This window comes from Zalophus californianus, chromosome 4 (genome assembly GCF_009762305.2).
Source record: "Zalophus californianus isolate mZalCal1 chromosome 4, mZalCal1.pri.v2, whole genome shotgun sequence".
Taxonomy (NCBI): Eukaryota; Metazoa; Chordata; class Mammalia; order Carnivora; family Otariidae; genus Zalophus; species Zalophus californianus.
In genome coordinates this window covers 6,886,159-6,907,295 of record NC_045598.1, presented here as the reverse complement: position 1 = coordinate 6,907,295, position 21,137 = coordinate 6,886,159, and the positions used below count along the sequence as shown (strand labels likewise).

General features: G+C 43.2%; 1 protein-coding gene across 1 annotated transcript in view; it reads right to left on the bottom strand.

Annotated features, from left to right (window-relative positions):
- Positions 1–200: 200 nt before the first annotated feature.
- Positions 201–21,137, bottom strand: part of SLC25A33 (solute carrier family 25 member 33) — a 36,005-nt gene continuing 15,068 nt past the window's right edge. The window contains exons 3-7 of the mRNA XM_027619183.2: positions 9,763–9,840; positions 7,895–7,995; positions 6,188–6,254; positions 1,838–2,118; positions 201–446 (exon numbers count right to left, since the gene is read on the bottom strand). Of these exons, the coding sequence (XP_027474984.1) occupies positions 244–446; positions 1,838–2,118; positions 6,188–6,254; positions 7,895–7,995; positions 9,763–9,840 (730 nt within the window). The 3' untranslated portion in view covers positions 201–243. The remainder of the gene's footprint in view (positions 447–1,837; positions 2,119–6,187; positions 6,255–7,894; positions 7,996–9,762; positions 9,841–21,137) is intronic.

The following is a 21,137-nucleotide window of genomic DNA, read 5'->3' as shown; positions in this document are numbered from 1 at the left end:
TAGCTGCTTAATCCTGAATCCTCTTAAGTTAAAAAAACAAAAGTTATAATTAACTATTAACGTTAATGAATTTAAACCTTCCAGAAAACATGAATCCAAAAGGAAATGTCCAACGGGTGATATAGGCCACGTATTTTATGGCCTTTCCTGTTTCAGTCTCAAACATTCTAAAACATCAATGGAAAAAAAGTTTTCTCTAGAGTTTTTCAATTTTATTCTTCGAGGGCACAATTTTCTGGCCCATTACTGGGCACGGTCTTCTAACAGGTACACAATTAACTCGTAGGTAGACAACACGATGGCAGTATTTGGTATCTGCCGGATGAGCTGGGCAAAGAGTCCTCTATAGAAGGCAAGGTAGCCTTCCTCCCGGAAGACCAGCCGAGCGGTCTGGACAAAAGACCTGTACTTGGTGCCTTCCTCCCGGAGCCGTGTCCTTATGACTTCTGCAGAGAGAAACACATACTTTATGCTAGAACTGCATCACCAAGCGATACAATGAGAGAATTCAAAGCACACAGCTCTGTAACTGTCAATGTACATCTCTGGCTATTTGCCATCGCAGTTCTACTTGGACAGCAAAGTCGCCTAGGGACAATGAAAAATTGCAGTCTTTTTATAACACTTTCTAATTCTGGGAAATGGTCAATTAGGGACATTACATATACAGACAAAAGTACAAAGTAACTTTTAAGGGACTGTAAAAGCTTACTTTGAATGGGACTTCATTTTAAGATAGTTTGTGGTTTTCTACTCCCAATTAAGCAAACGCTGTAATTTCACTGAAGGTGTAATTTGTATTAAGCACAGCAAATCATCAACGAGATTTTTTCATGTACTTGCCAACTTCCTCTCCCACTAAAACCCTTCTCCATCACTCTCTCCAGCTCAAAAGCTGCCTCCTACATTTTCAAACCTTTGCACACCTGGCCCTCCCCGACGCAGGCACCCCCAGCCTGACACCTGTCACTGCCTGACACGCTCTCGTCTTCCCCTCCCCATGGGAGGCAGCCCAACCTCTTTTCCCTGAGCCCTGGGGGGCCGCTTAGTGCCCCAGCATGTGACAGGGGCTCAAATACCTGCTTTGGAGCTGACCATGTCGCCATAGCTGACAGCGCAGTGGGCTTTTGAAAACAAAAACCTGTTTTGCATGGTACGATAAACTAAGCTATTCTTTTTAAAAGTAGGTCAGTGGATGGGGCGCCTGGGTGGCTCAGTCTATTAAGCGTCTGCCTTCGGCTCAGGTCATGATCCCGGGGTCCTGCGATGGAGCCCCGCATCGGGCTCCCTGCTCGGCGGGAGGCCTGCTTCTCCCTCTCCTACCCCTCCGTTTGTGTTCCCTCTCTCGCTGTCTCTATCAAATAAATAAACAAGATCTTTTAAAAAAAAAAAAGTAAAAAAATAAAGTAGGTCAGTGGAACATTAGGTCTCTAATTCCTTAAAAAATAGACTTAGCAAAGTAGCCTCACTCAGCACTCCATTCAAAGTGGAAGCTGATTTTTTTTTTTTTTTGGTTGGCACTCACGCCATTTTTTTAAATCGAGGAATTTTAAATAAAATCCAGATTTGGGGCTTCTCTGAAAACATGTGAAGTTCTACGACAGAGGGCCCACGTTCTGCACAACACGTTTTGGCCACAAGCAGTTGGAGCTGAGCAGAGCTGAGCGCCTGCCGCTCACATAGCCTACAGACAGTAGAAGCCAGCTCACTTGTACTCCGGCACCTCCATACCTACAGGCACTGGCACTGCACTGGGAGCTGCAGAGGTCTACATATACGGACAGTGACACAAAGCGCACAGCTGCTTTACTGTTCTGGAAGAAAAAGCAAAACATACCGTGCGGATAAGCGATGCAGGAAGCACATCCCTTAGAAATCGCAGCAGCTGCCATAAGTCCAAAAAAACTTGGGGAACTCTTCTCAGTCCCGTTTGTAGAAGAGGCTAATGGAGCTTCTTTCAGATACTTCTTCAAACTTTCATAAATAGCAAAACAGATGATAGTTTCTGAAATTCCAGCATACGAGGCCGTTAATCCCCTGTAGAAGCCACGGATGCCTTCTGTCTGGTAAACATAGCGAGCACACTGGAGTGTGTTCATCTGCTTAGAGCCTCTCACTCTGTGTAAAGATCAATGAAGAGCTGTTAAAATCCACACTCAGGAGGAGCTGGGCTCCTGTATCAAGCTGCAAAAAATTAGCGCTGAGTATAAAGAGAAATTATAGGGCAGATGAAATGTCTTCCGTGTCCTGTGTTCAGCTGAGCCCGGGCCCACCAGATGGGACACCTGATAAGCCACAGAAAGTATGTGCATCTGTACCAAGAGTCATGAAAACATGTCCACAGCCTCTGACCTAACTTTGGAAAGAGCCAGATGGAGGATGTTCATCACAGAGGAAAATATAACTGCGATATAATCAAAACAATCAGAATACCTAAAAATAGGGCGCCTGGGTGGCTCAGTTGGTTCAACAACTGCCTTCAGCTCAGGTCATGATCCCGGAGTCCTGGGATCAAGTCCCGCATCGGGCTCCCTGCTCAGCGGGGAGTCTGCTTCTCCCTCTGACCCTCCCCCCTCTCATGTGCTCTCTTCTCTCATTCTCACTCTCTCAAATAAAATCTTTAAAAAAAAAAAAGAATATCTAAAAATAGGAATAGATAAGTAAACTATGATACACACACTAAGTTAACATAGTTGAGCAGGCAGTCAGCTATGTGGAAGTGCTTTGTGTGGAAAGGAGGACACAATTATATGGTGAATATAATTACAATCACGGCACAAATGTGCTTTCAGAAAACGCCAAAGGAAAAGCCTCACCAACATTCCGCCTGGGCAGTGAGCGCAAGGTTGCTTACACTAGTAAGCTTTCTTAACTCTAGTCTCCAGATGGTGTGTTTTGATTCCATTATTTCTAAATTTATGGAATGATAAACATCGAATAAACTACACAAGAACTAATAAAAGGCTGGGGCACCTGGGTGGCTCAGTTGGTTGGGCAACTGCCTTCAGCTCAGGTCATGATCCTGGAGTCCTGGGATCGAGTCCCACATCGGGCTCCCTGCTCGGCGGGGAGTCTGCTTCTCCCTCTGACCCTCCCCCCTCTCCTGTGCTCTCTCTCTTTCTGTCATAAATAAATAAAATCTTAAAAAAAAAAAAAAAAAGAATAAAAGGCTTCAGGCTCACTGCTCCTGGCTCGTGATGGGAAGTATCCTAAACTGCCCGATGCAGAGTGAACCCCAGGGCCTGACAGCATATCCACTGGTCTGCACCACAGAGTCCTCCCTCGGCACTGAAGCCCAGCGCACCCCTTGCTCCAACCAGTCACAAGGGCTCTCCCTTCTTCATTGTGTCTTTCCAAGGCTGCTTCTCCACACCCTAGCTGGAGCGACCTTTCTTTTTAAAATTTTGTTATGTTAATCACCATACATTACATCATCAGTTTTTGATGTAGTGTTCCATGATTCATTGTTTGTGTGGAGGGAACTTTCTAATACAGATCTGACCACACCACTGCCCTGCTTAAAAGCCTCTAATGTAGAGTTTCTCAATCTGGGCACTACTGACACTTTCCACCAGATGATTCTCTGCTGTGGAAGCTGTCCTTGCACTGTAGGATGTTGAGCAATACCCCGGCCTTTACCCACCAGATGCCAGAAGCATCCCACCTAAGTTGTGACAATTGGAAATGTCTCCAGACATTGCCAAATGTCCCCTGGGGGGCAGAATGTTCCCCACTCCCACCCCAAACCACAGCTCTAATGGCTCCCCACGGCCCTCAAATTAGAGCCCGAAGCCAAACTCCAAGACCCTCCCAGGGCTTTGAAGGATATGTCCCCCACCCCATACATTTCTGCAGTCTTGGCTTTCTATGATCCCCACCTCCTCCAGCGTGCACGTGCACACCACACACACACACACACAGCACACTCCAACCATGCTTCCCTTCCTTCGGGTCCCCAGAAACGAGTGTTTCTTGTCTATAGATTTTCCACATACCCTGTTCTTGGCCTGAAGTACGTGCAGTGCCAGGACCCCTCCCCATTACTTTTCAGATGGTAGAGGGTGGACATCACTGCCGCAGGAGGCCCTCCTGTGCCCGCCCTGCCTGGATGGCATGAGGGACCCTCTGGGGTCCTTAGCATTTCTGGCCCCTATTTCATCAGCCTACAATTCTCTTTATTTTCTGTAAAGCTGTGAGCTTCTGGAAGGCAGGGCCTATGGCTTATCTCCCGTTTCCCCAGTGACTAGTACATAGCAAGCATGCAACAAATCAGCATTGTTGCAGGACTGGTTAATAGAGCCCACCCAAACGAAGCTTTTTAAAATGTCCTGAGCATGGGGGCGCCCGGATAGCTTGTCGGTTAAGCGTCCGACTCTCGATTTGGGCTCAGGTCATGATCTCAGGGTCCTGGAACTCATTCCCGAGTCAGGCTCTGTGCTTAGCAGGGAGTCGGCCTGAGGATTCTCTCTCTCCCTCTGCCCCTCCCCCCACTCAGGCACGCTTTCTCTCTCTAAAACAAATAAATAAATCTTAAAAAAATAAAATAAAAATACAATGTCCTGAGCATGGACATTGCATGGAGCATGGAGATTTAAAAGAGTGCACGTCCAGGCTCTTAGCTGACTTGTGCATGTACCTGCTGCTAAGCAGGAATGATACCAGCCAGGACTGTGTGGGGCACAGCTGGAATGGGGAGTGATTACCAAAGGTTTCCAGGAGAGGATGCTGGTCAGAAGCCTGAAGGACAAGCAGGTGTTCTTTTTTTTTTTTTTATTTATTTATTTGAGAGAGAGAGAGTGAGAGAGAGAGAGCACGTGAGAGGGGAGAGGGTCAGAGGGAGAAGCAGACTCCCCGCTGAGCAAGGAGCCCGATGCGGGACCCGATCCCGGGACTCCAGGATCATGACCTGAGCCGAAGGCAGTCGCCCAACCAACTGAGCCACCCAGGCGCCCAGACAAGCAGGTGTTCTTGAGCGACAAGAAGGGGAGAGAGATTCCTGGTGGGGGACAGCACACTCGGGGAGATGGGAAGCCTAAGAGCACATGACAGTTTTAGAAAATTGCAAAGAACCTTGACTGTTAAGCCCAGGAATTAGGATTTGACTGTGAGAGTAAGCAAGATTCATTGAAGGATTATCAGCTAGCGATCTGTCCAAAATGATGAGATCTGATGCATTCTAGAAGGTTCTTTCACACAGAATGGATTGGGGGAAACATGGAATCTGAGACCAATTCAGAGGTTTTTGTGGTCATTAGAAAAAACAAACGAAGGCAGACCCCTAGCTACACATCCAGAGGGGTATTCTTGCTGCTTCTCTCTTTTCTTTACAGGTTGCTTAGAGTTCAGCTGGACTAGCTGAAAGCTTCCAGTGCCCACACATATTTCCAGGCCACACAGTTATACAAGAGTTCTTAGAATTTGATGAGAGTGTCCCTTATCACCATCACGTCTTTGAAATTATGGTGGTTATTGGGCCACTGTTTGATCTTATTTACTGTATTAAACAAGTATATTACTATATTGCATTGATAATTATACTTCAACAATTGGTTTCCACTGCTTTCAAAAATATTACTCTGAAGGGACGTCTGGGTGGCTCAGTCGGTTAAGCGTCTGCCTTCGGCTCAGGTCATGATCCCGGGGTCCTGGGATCGAGTCCCGCATCGGGTTCCCTGCTCCGTGGGGAGCCTGCTTCTCTCTCTGCCTCTCATGAATAAATAAATAAAATCTTTAAAAAAAAAAAAAAAAAAAGAACCACGGGCGAGAGTTTCAGGGCAGAAATCCAGTAAATCTGAAGACCTTGGAGATTACAATGACCCTTTGCCATTCTACCCTTACTGGCTTCTTCCCACTTAAAAGAGAGGCCATCCGGAGGAGCCCACGGCGCTCTAGTTGACGGTGGGGTCAGCCAAGAGCGGAGACCCACCAACTATCTGAGAAGTCAGGAGCAGATCAGGGGCCATAAGCTTCCAACCTCCCCGAGTGGTAACTTCTGTTGGCCCTCATAGCCCCACAATGGCTGGCAGCACACATCTCAAAACAAAAGGAGTTTCTACATAGAGCTTATATTTAGGAAAAAACAAGGATGGGGATGTCTAAGGGCTCTGTACACCTCATTTCACAACTGGAGTTGGGAGGAAAAAGAAAATCTCCACGAATATTTAGGGAGGAACAATTAATAACTTACTTCCGTTCTAGCTGCATCCGGGTTTTAACCATCCATATAGGATTCATTAAGGTATTTGTGACAAAAGCTGGAAGAAAATAAAAGAAACAGAAAACATCACTGAACACAGTCCATGCTTATTAAAGCTGTCTATTTCATATGATAAACTTTGAGATCAGGATTTAAATGGCTTAAGAGTAAAAATGAATAGGAAGCAGTTGTATTTCCAGACTGCAGATGGAAGGTACAGTCCCCTAAAATGTAACATCTACTGATATGTTGGACCTAAAAGAAATCTCTCAATTTTCTAGAGCCGTCTAGTTTTTCCAACCTGTAGATGGTGCTGTTGATATTTCTGTAAATGTGATTCCTATGATAAATATGTAAACTATTCTAAAACTCAATTTATAAGCTTCAGGTCCAGAAATAATTTGTTTTAAAAAGTTGGTGATCTAATCCAAAAGGTTACCTTATATCAAACTTAAAACAGAAGCCACTAAATCTCCATTTACCTGAATGTGAACATACACATTTTAGTATCTCACTAATCATATCAGGAAATTGGAAGTTTTAAAGACCGATCTGCTTATAGGAACCATTTTTCAAGTCTTCCTCATCTTAATATTGCCCACTGTTCCAGACCAACCAGAAAGAGCAGTACCGTGGCATCAGCCTGACACATGGTGAGCTCTGAACACCTCATCCCCTCCACAGTCCTAAGCAGATTAATTAGGACCCCAGAGAGTGGTTTAGAGAACTCCCTCCAGGTCTGCTTTATTTGCCAACCCTTCCTCTAAGTTAATTTTGCAAAAGTCACAAAACCGATGAACAGCTTAGAGCTTATGGCTCACTTACTACCACCCTCATAAGTGAGGGTTGACCCGTTCGTTCTGCCACTCTGCATTTCCTCCTCGGAACTCCGTATTCGGCAGAAACTCCTTTCTTGTGTGAAGCAGCAAGAAGATAAGCTATCTTCTACTTGGGGTCTAGTAATTATGACTTATAACTACTCAGATAGATTACTAGAACTTTTATTTGGAGTGACAGAGGCAGACAAAACCTTGCAGGCTGGCAGGAGGCAGAAACGTTTCAGAGATTGCCTGTTTAAGTTCTCTAGAATACTATTCTATTTACACAAGACATAAAATGATACCTAAAAAGACATAGCCTTCTCTCAGCAATCTACAAATCCATGGTTCTTTGCCAAGTATTTCCTGAGGAACAAATCCTGTTACAAATTTTCTATAATGAGTGGAATGACTCCCATACTACCTGATCTGGTACCAGCCTTCCTAAAAGATCTCCACAGCCCCAAGCCCTCATCACAGAACCCAGCTGTGGGCAGAAATGCCAGCTATCCACAGGGTACGCTGGACACCATAGGGAGTCACACACAAAAAAGCTCCATCTTTAAAATAACTTAATAGAACAGAAAGACATGAAAATGCATTAATATTCCTTTAAAAGAAACATTAACACTCACCAGTAGTATGCAGGAGCACAGGTAAATTTTGAGGCAGAAGTCTTAGTTATCAAAGAAAATGGAACCAAGTTACAAACTATTCTCAAACATTCATGTTTTATTAGTTCTAACATAAAGCGTTAGAAAAATGTTTTTAGATGCAAAAGAAGCAGAGAGCTAATGTCTAATTCCTGGAAAAAGCTGTTTGGCACAACACATGCTTTAGGAAAGTGGGAAACTTATCTCCACTCACTAGGGTAACATACCTGCAGAGCCAGCTGAGAAAATATGCACAATATTACTGTTAGGCACAAAAATGCCATTGAACTGCTCTTTGGCTTTGGAGTAACACGCAAAGTACACAGCCCTGTTTGAAGAAAGAGAGAACGCTACAGACATTGGCATGGCACTATATACGTCCCTCCGCAACCTCTGAAAAGTTTAGGAAAATATGAGAAAGAAGGTTAACATGTAACCAAAAGCTTGACCTCATCTGTAAAACCAAAAGCTGCTGCAGGCCCCTGCAAAAAGTTCCTGCTTGTCCCTCCAGAAAGTATTCAGTGATGGTAGAAGTGTCCAAAATAATTGAGGAAGAGGAGATTTTGGTAATATACAAAATCCATTTATATTCTTCATTTTGGATGTCAATTCATTAAGCACCAAAATCTATACTAAAACTTCTAAAAATTTGTAATACTTCTTAGAAGTATTACCACACTTGTCCTGCCTTACACCACAATGAGTATGTCAAATATAACTTGACTTTTTTTGATGACTCAGGGTCACGTAGGGAACAATCATCACAAGCGTATTTTCATGAAGAGCTTCCGCCACTGAATACACCCCCCGCCTCCCCCAACCCTGCAGCTCCTGTAGGTGGAGGCTAGGTGCACCCCCATCCCCACGCTCAGCTCTAGTCTGGTCTTTGCTTTCCCTCTTTTGACTTCTTTCTTACTGGGGCTGGGGAGTAGGGGCTGGTTGGTATTTTCCCTGCTCCTTCACCAGCAATGCCAGGGAAAATGCTTCTTTATTTTGGCTGGCTAATGCACCAATCACAGAATGTATTTTTCAACTTAGGCTTTGGACTGCTTATCATTATTGTGTTTATCTAACAGTATTCTGTTTTTTTCTAGGTCCTAACTGTTCTAAATGGGTGTGGCAGCCAGGAAGCTACACCAGATTAACAGGTGTTACCAAATGAGCACTGTCCATGAGGAGATACAACTCAATTTTATTTACTATACGTATGCAGCAAGTCTATCATCTATTATAATGCATACCCCATATAATCTCACAGACTAGTGCTCTTATTTTTAAATAGATGATACACATATGCTACAAAATTCTAAAGGAACAAAAGGATTTACTAAGAATCTGAATTTTTACAACATTCTCAGGTGATTTGTGTATAAATCACCTCAGAGCACAAATCTGCAAGAATTCTAGGAAGCTTTTAGTCTTTACCTTATAGAAAACAACATTTTCATGTTTGAGAATTAAAGATTAATTCTCTTTAAAATCTATCCAAGTATTACATAAAGTAATGTAAGTAGCCTACCCTGCCACCCAGCACCCCTCCCAGGAGGCAATTTCTAATCTACTTTTCAGAAATATGCTACATACTCACCTGTTCACTTTTATCAAATAGGCTTTAAAGAGACACAGAAATAAGGATGTTTTAAATAAAGTAAAGGCTAGAAGCCTTTAAAATTGCTTCAGATCAGCGCTACCCAGTGCACATGAATCACCTGGGGATCTTGCTAGAAGGCAGATCCCGACATAGGTCTGGGGTATGGCCCGAGAGTGTGCAGTTCTAACAAGCCCCAGGTGATGCCAATATTGCTGGCCACGTACCATATAGGAAGTAGCAGATACCTGTTTAGAAGATTCCAGGGGATGAGAGGATTTTCGTTGAAGAATAAAATAACTAGTCTCTCTCTCTCTCTCACATACACACACACACAGACACACACACACACACACACCCCACAAGATACACTAGCATTTGTCACTACTCTGTATGTCAGCTGCAAACTAGGCAAATGCCATACAGAGGAAGAAACTGGCCATCTAGCAGTACTGCACTTCAGTAAGAAAGTATATGTAGTGAGCGAGCTGGACGTTTAATGCTTACCTTGAGGGCGCAACTCCAACCAAATTTGGACCCAAGCCTCTAAAAAGTGACTTTGGTCCCTCCTTCTCCAAGATTGACCTGAATAATAAGAGAAGATCTTTAAAATCCTTAGGCAGGGCCTATGCAACAGTGGGGTGCCAGCCTTCACATCAGCTCTGTGAATACAGAACAGTGTTTACGAGACCCCAGACTCTTATCTGATCGTATTACAGCACAGCATCAGAAGGCTGAGGAATACTGCTCTTATTACCATAGCGGAAAAGCAGGCTTCAGAAGCATCTGTCCGACCTCTTTTCAAGAAGCCTTTTCCCTGGTTCATGAAGGACCGAGATGTTCAGGGTTTGTACTACACGCTGATATCTTAGTGAGGTAGGACGAGCATCTGGCAAAGCAGCTGATCCAAGGAATCAGGTCTGATTTCTTTGGATCGTATTTCTTTTGGATTTACTCCTTATTTCTAATAATCCTATTTTCAGATCTTTACTTACTGTAGAAGGGCCCCAACCAGGGATCTACAGAATAGAAAAACCAAATGATGTTCAAGGGCTGGATGAATGTTTTTTAAAGTTAAAGCACAGTATCTCAAGCTCAAAGAGAATACTTTTTCTTTTTAATTTTTAAAAATTATGGTAACATGGGGCGCCTGGGTGGCTCAGTTGTTAGGCATCTGCCTTCAGCTCAGGTCATGATCCCAGGGTCCTGGGTTCGAGCCCCACATCGGGCTCCCTGCTCGGTGGGAGGCCTGCTTCTCCCTCTCTCACTGTGTCTCTGTCAAATAAATAAAATCTTTAAAAAAAATCATGGGTAACATATACATAAAAATTTACCATTTTAAAGTGTACAGTTCAGTGGCATTAAGTATTTCCACAATGTTGTGCAACCATTACCATCCATCTCCAAAACTTTTTCATCTCCTTGAACTGCAATTCATACCTATTAAATACTAACTCCCTATTAAACGCCCCCCCCCCCACCCCAGCCCTTGGTAACCACCATTTTGCTTTCTGTTTCTATGAATCAGACTACTTTAGGGACCTCAAAGGAGTGGAATTGTTCAGTATTTGTCCTTTTGTGGCTGGCTTATTTTATTCAGCACAGTGACATTAACGTTCATCTATGTTGCAGAATGTGCCAAAATTTCCTTCTTTAAAGGCTGAATAACACTCCATTGTATATGGGCCACATGTTGTTTATCCATTTTTCTGTTGATAGATACTCGAATTGCTTCCACTTTTGGCTACCGTGATTAATGCTGCTGTGAACATGAGTGTCCAAATATCTGTTCAGGTCCCTAGTTTAAACTCTTAGGGGTACATGCTCAGAAGTGGAAATGCTCGATCATATGGTAATTTCTATGTTTAATTTTTTGAGAATCTGCCATGCTATTTACCACAGCAGCTGTACCCTTTTATATTCCTACCAACAATACACAAGGGTTCCAATTTTTCCACACCCTTGCCAATGTGCTTTAAAAAAAAAAAAGGTGTTAATATGTTTTCTCATTGAAAGTGACTGAGGGGCGGCAGCTGGATGGCTCAGTCAGTTAAGTATCTACCTTCAGCTCAGGTCATGATCCCAGGGTCCTGGGATCGAGCCCTACATCAGGCTCTGTGCTCAGTGGAGAGGCTGCTTCTCCCTTTGCCTCTGCTGCTCCCGCTCCCCCTGCTTGTGTGTGCTCTCTGTCAAATAAATAAATAAAATCTTAAAAAAAAAAAAAAGTGACTAAGGAAAGGACTGTGTAGAACATTTTTTTTTTAAGATTTTTTTTTTTTTAATTTTTTATTTGACAGAGAGACTCAGCGAGAGAGAGAACACAGGCAGGGGGAGTGGGAGAGGGAGAAGCAGGCCTCCCGCTGAGCTGGGAGCCCGATGTGGGGCTCAAACCCAGGATCCTGGGCTCATGACCTGAGCCAAGGGCAGACGCCCAACGACTGAGCGACCCAGGCGCCCCTGTGTAGAACATTCTTTAGAGGCATTTTCCCGTTCCAACGTAATGATTCTTCAAGTTGGTTAAAATTTATTCTTTTCAATGGCTCAATTTTCATGGTATCCAAGAGAATTTACATTACACTGAGGTCCCCTCTAATTTCATTTCCTTCTCTTACTGCAGATTTTTCTGCACTTGGTAATTAGTACCTCCGATTTGACAGCATTCTATCTAGCTCACTAATAACGGTATTGTTGTCAAAAGAGTTTATATAATGCTTTACTTTCATTAGGACACTGAAGGTAAGATAAAACAGTATCTTCCACTTTATGCAAAACCTATTGGTAAAGTGAATCCTGCCAATTTTATTTCTACCACCTTCCACTTTTCCCATAGAGAAAGTTTCTAGAAACAAAGCTGAAATTTTTGGTGCAGAAGAGGTTAAGTTGATGTTTTGGTCCCTAGCATGCTGGATAATGTTCAACTTTTATCCATTCATAGTTTTCTTTCCTGTTCTTTCCTTTTTTCAGGTCAATGTAATTTTTCATGGTCTAGAGTCCCTGAATGTACAAACTAAAAAATGTGAATCTTAAGCTTCTCTTCCCCAAATTTTTGGATGTTTATAAAATATTTCAATTGCCTGAAAATGAAAGAGTATTTGTACCTGTAAGAGCTATCCTCAAAAATGGCAGGCTAGCAATTATCTAGATAAGAAAAAAGAAATAAAAGGTATCTAAATTCGAAACGAAAAAGCAAAACTATCATTTTTTTTTTTTTAAACTAGGCTCCATGCCCAGCATGGAGCCCAACATGGGGCTTTTGAACTCATGACCCTGAGATCAAGACCTGAGCTGAGATCAAGAGTCGGACGCTTAAGTGACTGAGCCACCAGGCACCCCAGCAAAACTATCTTTATTCACACAAACATAATCTTATGCATAGAAATACTAAGGAGTACACTAAACAATTACTGTAACTAATGAACAAGTTCAGCAAGGTTGCAGGATATGCGATCAATATACAAAAACCAATTATATTTCTACACAGTAGCAATGAACAATCTGAATACAAACATAAAAACTGATTCCATTTACAACAGCATCAAGGAGAAGAACATCCCTAACCACAGAGAGCTGGGGTAGATCAGTGGTTGCCAGGATGGGGGGGGGGGGGGGACTGGGACTGACTAATGATGGGTACATGTTTCCTTCGGGGTGACGAAAATGTTCTAGAATTCGATAGTGGTTGTGGTTACATAACTCTGTGACTACACTAAAGCCCACTGAATTGTGCACTTCACAAGGATAAATTTTATGGTATGTGAGTAATAACTCAATAAAGCTATTCTTTTAAAAAGTAATGAACTGGACCCTAGTTCCATCTAAATTATTATTTCAAAATATTAGAGGGACAACAGTCTTCTTTTCTCTCTCTCTCTCTCTCTGTCTCTAAACAATAGTCTTATTTTCTAATCATAGAATGTTTTCCTTACTGGCAGTTATCAACCCAGGCCCTTTTAAGTGATCCCATGACACACTCTGTTTGTGTAGCCCAGCCTAAACCCTCTGGCCACCCCTGAGTATCACATGAAGGGCCTCTGTCTGAGATACTACACAATTAGAGAGCACATCTACTATAAGTAGTACCTTTCTTTTTTTTTTTTTTTTCATGGCATCTGGGGAATGCAAAAGCAAAGCGTTTAAAATGAGACCTAGCCATGCAATGTAACATTACTTGGCAATAAAATGGAAAGAAGTACTGGTACACACAAAAACAAGGATGACCTTCAAGAAACATTAGATTAAGTGAAAGAAGGCAGACATAAAAGGCCATTATGTTGTTTCATGTTATTTATATGAAATGTCCAGAGGAGACAAATCCAGAGACAGAAAGTAAATTAGTGGTTGGTTGCCTAGGCTGGGGGTGGGCGATGGCGAGTGACTGCAAATGGGTGAGAGGTTTTCTTTTAGTAGGGATAAAAATGTTCTAAAATCAAATTAGTAGTGTTGGCCGCACAAAACTCTGTGCACATACTAAAAACAGCTGAATGGTATTCTTTAAATGGGTAAATTGTATGGTATGTGAATTACATTTTAATGTTAAACAAACCAAAAAACTTGGGGCACCTGGGTGGCTCAGTTGTTAAGCATCTGCCTTTGGCTCAGGTCATGATCCCAGGGTCCTGGGATCGAGCCCCGCATCGGGCTCCCTGCTCCAAGGGAAGCCTGCTTCTCCCTCTCCCACTCCCTCTGCTTATGTGTTCCCTCTCTCACCGTGTCTCTCTCCGTCAAATAAATAAATAAATAAAATCTTTAAACAAAACAAAACAAAACAAAAAACCCATCAAGGAGAAAAGAAAGGCTCCTTGAAAAATGTCTCATACCAGAGTGGCGGGCACCTGGGTGGCTCAGTTGGTTGAACGTCTGCCTTTGGCTCAGGTCATGATCCCTGAGTCCTGGGATTGAGCCCTGCGTCAACCCCCCTGCTCAGGGGGAAGTCTGCTTCTTCCTCTGCCCCTTCCCCTGTTCATGCTCTCTCTCTCTCTCAAATAAAATAAAAGGAATGAATATGGACTGTAGATTAGTTAGAAAGCAGTATATAAATACTGAATTTCTTGAATTTGAAAACCATACCTTGGCTTTAAAAGAATACCCTTGTTCTTAGGAAATAAATGCTGAAGAACTGAGGGTAAAGGGGCATAATGCGTGTAACCTACTTTCCATTGGTTCAGAAAAAATATGTATGTATACAGAGCAAAAAAGAAAAAAAAAACAAAAACAAATGGGCCAATGTTACAAATTGGTGATTAGAGGTAAAGAATATAACCAGGTAATCTGTACCATTTCTGTAACTCTTCTGTTTGAAATGATTTCAAAGTAAAAAGTTCTTAAAAAAAAAAAAACAAGGTATAGGTCATAGGTTATAAAAATATTAGGGGCGCCTGGGTGGCTCAGACGTTAAGCGTCTGCCTTCGGCTCAGGTCATGATCCCAGGGTCCTGGGATCGAGCCCCGCGTCGGGCTCCCTGCTCCGCGGGAAGCCTGCTTCTCCCTCTCCCACTCCCCCTGCTTGTTCCCTCTCTCGCTGTGTCTCTCTGTCAAATAAATAAATAAAATCTTAAAAAAAATATATTAAACTCATGACAACAGCCCACCAAGTCACAGAAGTAAGGGGTGGGGTAAAGACAATTCTTGGGTTTCTCTAAACCTAACACGCCAAATGAAGTTCCCGCACTTTGAGTGAACTTTCATACCGGCTCAAACAAGCCACTCGGCTCTTACTAGAGGCATGTGAATTTAGTGTTTTCAACTGTAAATACTTTACTTTTACTCAAAACAGGACTGTGCTTTCAAAAAAGCCAAGCTCTCTGAACAAAAACTTCTCTCCAGTAACACCTTGAAGTGACTTACAAGAGTACGTAAATGATTTCAAATGGTCAGTATATTCAAATATTTTTAAAGTTTAGATTCTGTCTGTGGTCCCATTAATGTACAGGGTGCAGAGCCAGGCCCAGGAGGCGGTTAAACACAATTAAGGGACTCTGGCTCTAGGAAGCCCGAAGCCTCTCATCTATAATGCAGTAGGGAACTCATGTCCTCAAGTGACTCAGGCCTTTTCAGAACTGCAGAAAGATGGTCTCCATAGCTACGCATTATTAACAGTGGGCAAAAAGTCAAATCTGTTACATAATTCAAACTGCTAACCTATCTGGATGTTTACAAAACTCTTCTGGAACAATCAAGTTCCTACTATAAATGTAAATGGTACTCTTCGGCTTCATAATAAAGCATGTTAGTATCCAGACTAATTTTCCCACAGTCATTTCAACTTTGATTTAGAAAAGAAATGCAATAGGAAATTAGGGTCTTGTTTGGAGCATTTCATTCTCTTCACTAGCTTTAATCACAATACAAATACTGCAGACTAATCCAAGACAAAGATCTCATCTGAACATAAAAGTTTTTACAAGATAGAGACTAGCTCACTAATATGTTACTTTTCAGATTAAAAAAGTACTTGAAAAAACAAAAATAAAAATAATACCTTTTTACAAGATAGAGACTAGCTAATATGTTACTTTTCAGATTAAAAAAGTACTTGAAAAAAACAAAAATAAGATACCTGAGTACTTTACAGAATAGGAGCTCTGATAGAAAGAAAAAAAAAAAGATTAACGCTTAAGATTTTTTAAAGCAGACACCAGAGATAAACTGATACATTAATAATCTCTATGGCAAATCTAACAGCGAGAGCATCTTGCCTTTTTCTTTTTAAGTAACCATACTCAAAATGTAAAGATTACTGGTGCGCCAGTGGAGGATATTTTTTTTTTCCTAATAGGTTACCCTAACATGAGACACATGCAAACACTGATTTACATTTTGAAAAATAAGCTTCCTATAAAGAAATTCTGTTGCGTGGTAAGTCTTTTAAAGTCATTCTGCCTGAAAGAGCAAGACTAGATATAAGCTGCTTAGTTTTAAGTGAATAACCATTTTATTCACTTGGGTTTTTGGTAACCCAATGTCTTTTAAAACTGAACAGACAACCTTGATGGGCTTTGTGGTACAGGGAAAGGCCTGACTCTTGTCCTCCTTTTATCATTTACCAGATAAAAAGCCCTCTCTGTAGACCCCCACCACTGCCCTTAGCTCAGCCATGTTAATGGAAGAAGGAGAGAGCTATCTAATAATCTGCGTGCAGGAGGAGGGCTGCTTCAACCAGGGGGAGGGCAGAGAGAAGAGCAGTCACTGTCCATTACAGCACCTGAAAGCACGCTTCCCATGCTGGCGCACTCTCTTTATGTAAGTGCTGAGTAACACGCTGCTTTTAGAAGATTTTATTTATTTATTTGACAGAGAGAGAGAGACAGCGAGAGAGGGAACACAAGCAGGGTGAGTGGGAGAGGGAGAAGCAGGCTTCCTGCTGAGCAGGGAGCCCGATGTGGGGCTCGATCCCAGGACCCCGGGATCATGACCTGAGCCGAAGGCAGATGCTCAACGACTGAGCCACCCAGGCGCCCCAGTTTTGCTGCTTTTAGAATGTAACAGGGAAAGACATATATTTCCCCTGAAGAGCAAGTGCACTTTCTTCAGATGAGAATTATGTAATAGGATATTCCCCTTTTTTTGCCTTGGCCACCAAGAAACTCAATTATAAATCTTATGTTTAAAAAGTGCAGAGGGTGCCTGGGTGGCTCAGTTGGTTAAGCAACTGCCTTTGGCTCAGGTCATGATTCCAGGGTCCTGGGATGGAGTCCCACATCGGGCTCCCGGTTCAGCGGGGAGCCTGTTTCTCCCTCTGACCCTCTCCCCTCTCATGCTGTTTCTCTCTCTCTCTCTCTCTCTCTCTCTCTCAAATAAATAATAAAATCTTTAAAAGAAAAAATATAAATAAGTAAATAAAGAAATAAAAAGCGTCAAAAATGGGGCACCTGGGTGGCTCAGTCAGTTGGGCGTCTGCCTTTGGCTCAGGTCATGATCTCAGGGTTCTGGGGATCTAGTCCCACATTGGGCTCATTGCTCAGCAGGGAGCCTGCTTCTCCCTCTCCCTCTGCTACTCCCCCTGCTGTGCTCTCTCATGCTCTCTGTCAAATAAATAAATCTTTAAGAAAAAAAAGCACAGAAAATACATATTATGACAGCAGCTAGTATTTATTATTTACATGGTGCGGTGTGCATGCTGAATCCTTTATATTCAATATCTTACGACATGCCCAAATTCATTCATTCGTTCTACTGGTACTGAATGCTTATTACTACGTGACAGGCAGCATTCTATGTGCGTGGGGACACCTTGGGGACCAAGACAAATCAAAGTCCCCGTGTTTAAGGAACTTTCATTCTGGTGGGAGAAGAGAAAACAATATAATTATGTAAACTACACTGTACGTTGGTTGGAGGGTAAGTGCTGGAGATAAAAATAGAGCAGGAAGAAGGATGGGGAGTAAGGGGAGGGCTCAGTTTTAAATAGCATGGTCCCTGCAAGGCTTTCCTGCAAAGGTAACAACTGGGAGTCAGCCAGGCAGATGGCGTCCTAGTACAAAGGCCCTTCCTCAGCAAATGTTGCACTGTTCCCAGGTGCAAAGGCCGAGAAGGAACAGAAAGGAGGCCAGTGTAGCTGGCTATGGGAAGGGAAACATAAGGAGGTGAAGTCGGAGAAGTCAGGGAGGGGTGGCAGCCATGGAGAGCCTACTGAGTGGCAAGCACAACTCTGGCTTTTCCTTGGTGGGAGAGGGCAGCCCCTGGAGGGATCTGAGCAGATTTTCTGCTGAGGAGTGGGCAAGTGAGACAGGACGCCAGTCTAGCAACACGGGTGAGATGTGGTGGCCGCCATCAGGACAGCAGCAGAGAAAGGAGGCAGAAAGGAGGGCAGAGGGGTCGGGTTCTGTATAGATTTTTTTTTTTTAAAGGTTTTATTTATTCATTTGACAGAGAGAGAGAGAGAGAGAGAGAGAGCATGAGCAGGGGGAGAGGCAGAGGGAGAGGGAGAGGGAGAAGCAGATTCCCCGCTGAGCAGGGAGTCTGATGTGGGGCTTGATTCCAGGACCCTGGGATCATGACCTGAGCCGAAGGCAGACGCTTAACCATCTGAGCCACCCAGGCGCCCTCTGTACAGATTCTGAAGACAGAGTTGGGGGATTTTCCTGTGGGGTTGCGAGAAATAAGAACTCAGGACGACTCTGGGGCTTCAGATCTGGAGTGGCAAGGATGGAGTCACCTTTAATGGACATGAAGACTTTGGGAGCGACAGGTTTGGGGAAGTTTCGTTTTGCACAAGTTACACTTTGGATGCCCAGTAGACATCCAAGCTGAGACGTCCAACAGGCAGCTGGACTAACGTGCGAGGCTCAGAGGACAAACGCTGTCAGCTTACAGGTGGTATTAAAGCCACAAGAGTGAAGGTGATCCTAGAAGGGGCGGCTGGAGCTAAGGCAGAGGGTCACCATGGGAGCCCTGGGGCCCTCCAACATCAAGAGGCTGTCACGGAGACTCAGCAAAGCAGAAGCAGCAGCTGGCGCGGTGGGAATGTGGTCCTGTCGGGCGCTGAGCCAGAACCACTGCTGTTTCCACGTGAAAGAAGAAGCAGAGGTTCGTGTTGGGCAGGGCTGGGGGCGGGTTGTTGCCGTCTACTCTTAGCTGCTTCAAATCTTTCTTAGAAATCTATTTTAAAGGCGCCTGGGTGGCTCAGTCGGTTAAGCATCTGCCTTTGGCTCAGGTCATGATCCTGGTAACCCCGGGATCGAGTCCCGCATCGGGCTCCCTGCTCAGCGGGGAGTCTGCTTCTCCCTCTGTCCTTCAACCTGCTCTCATGCTCTCTCTCACTAATAAATCAACAAAATCTTTAAAAAAAAACTATTTTAAGGTGAATATACATTGAAATGATATTGAACAAGTCACTTAACCTCTAATTTGCATTTCCTCATCTATAAAATAAGGGTCTATAATTTCACACCTGAGTGCTAATCTCAGGGTTCTTGCGAAAAATCAATGAAGCAATACTATAGAAACGTGATCATTTTTTAACTCGAAAGCTAATGAAGATCAGTTGAGAATCTTAAAAATGTATATATACATCAAGCTAAGGAAATAAAACTTAATAGCTCTTGGGTGAAAAATGCCACTTTACACACATTCTTCTAGCAAAATATTATGACAAAAATTTTTCCATTATTCATATTTTGATGTGAATATAGAATAGGTGGGTTTTTAAAAATATTTTATTTATTTATTTGACAGAGAGAGACACAGCGAGAGAGGGAACACAAGCAGGGGGAGTGGGAGAGGGAGAGGCAGGCTTCCCGCCGAGCAGGGAGCCCGATGCGGGGCTCGATCCCAGGACCCTGGGACCATGACCTGAGCCGAAGGCAGATGCTTAAAAGACTGAGCCACCCAGGCGCCCCTAGAATAGGTGGTTTAAAAAGTACTCATGTGTCAGTAATGTCTCACAACTGTGTAGCTGTGGCTGCGTGAACCAATGACTCTGCTGTGGGTCCAGAGGGACAAGGAATTGTCCTGTGTGTGGTGTGGTGTGGGCACTGTTCCTGTATTTTACAAGACAGAGAGGCTTTTTTCTCTTTGACTTACATTTTAATAAACAATTATCCTCAGTGGGGGAAAATACGTACATATACATAAAGAGAAAGAGAGAGAGATTTACAGGAGACAGACAGAAATACTAGGGATATAGAACATGCATCTTAAAAACTTCAACTAGAGAAACATCCCCATTTACCTCTGTCTACCTTACAGGCTTGGCCCTGTTGACACCCACAATTTCTGGGTAACAGCTTCCAGTTAAGTAAATAGATAAATCCACTAGTCATGAGTTATTTGGCAAGCACGTTAAGAGGAAGTTCTTTTTGGATGTCAGTAAAGTTGGCAAATTACCTGTTTCATTATGTCCAAAACACTTTGTGTTCCTCAGAAGAAAGGTGTCACTTGAGACACTGCCACTGCCTAAACATGTAAAAAGGCAAACCAGGCTAGGGATGTTTCCACTGTCATGGCTTTTTAACGACGTGAGCTTGTCTGTCTCCCTACTGGGATCAAAGTGTACCTCCACATCTCTGTATTTCTCTTTCCTGGGCCTATCTCCAGGTAGGCTTTCTGCCTTTTGTGTCTCCAAGCCCCTTCTCGGTATCTCACTAAATTGTCTGATCGTCCCGGAGTCTTGGGTTTCCTTCCTTTTCCCCTAGCTGGGTTTCTGATTCTCTCACTTGGGACCTTGCCCTCAGCGGCTGGTCCACTGTCCAGTTTTGCTCAATAAACTCAGATGCACTCTCATACACACATCTGGCATGGAGGCCTGGGTGACTCATTGGTAGACTTTACAAACAAAACGTGCCTAAAAATAAATTAAGCACTTTCCAATTCATTCCACCTTATCTAAAATGTGACTGAATTCTGTCCAAAGTGCTAAGTGATATGGTTATTAAGACAGAACATCTCCATTTTATTGCATTTTTTTCTAACGTTTCCCAACTAAACATCTACATCGACAAAACAGCAATGTCTTTCTTGAACACACCCTTTCCTGGTGATAAGTTTCAGAGATCTGAGTGTCATGTTTAGCTAAATTCAACTACTATTTATTGAACACCCCTCTTATATTTATTTTTTTAAGATTTTTTATTATTTATTATTTTTTTAAGATTTTATTTATTTCTCAGAGAGAGAGAGCATGAGCAGGCTGGGGGTGGGGAGCAGAGGTAGGAGAAGCAGGCTCCCCACTGAGCAGGGAGCCAGATGAGGGACTTGGTCCCAGGACGCTGGGATCATGACCTGAGCTGAAGGCAGATGCTTAGCCGAATGAGCCATCCAGGTGTCCCAAGATTTATTTTTAAGTAATCTCTGCACCTGACACGGGGCTTGAACTGACGACCCTGAGATCAAGAGTGGTGCGCTCCAAATGAGCCGGCCAGATACCCCTGTTGAACACCTCTCTTA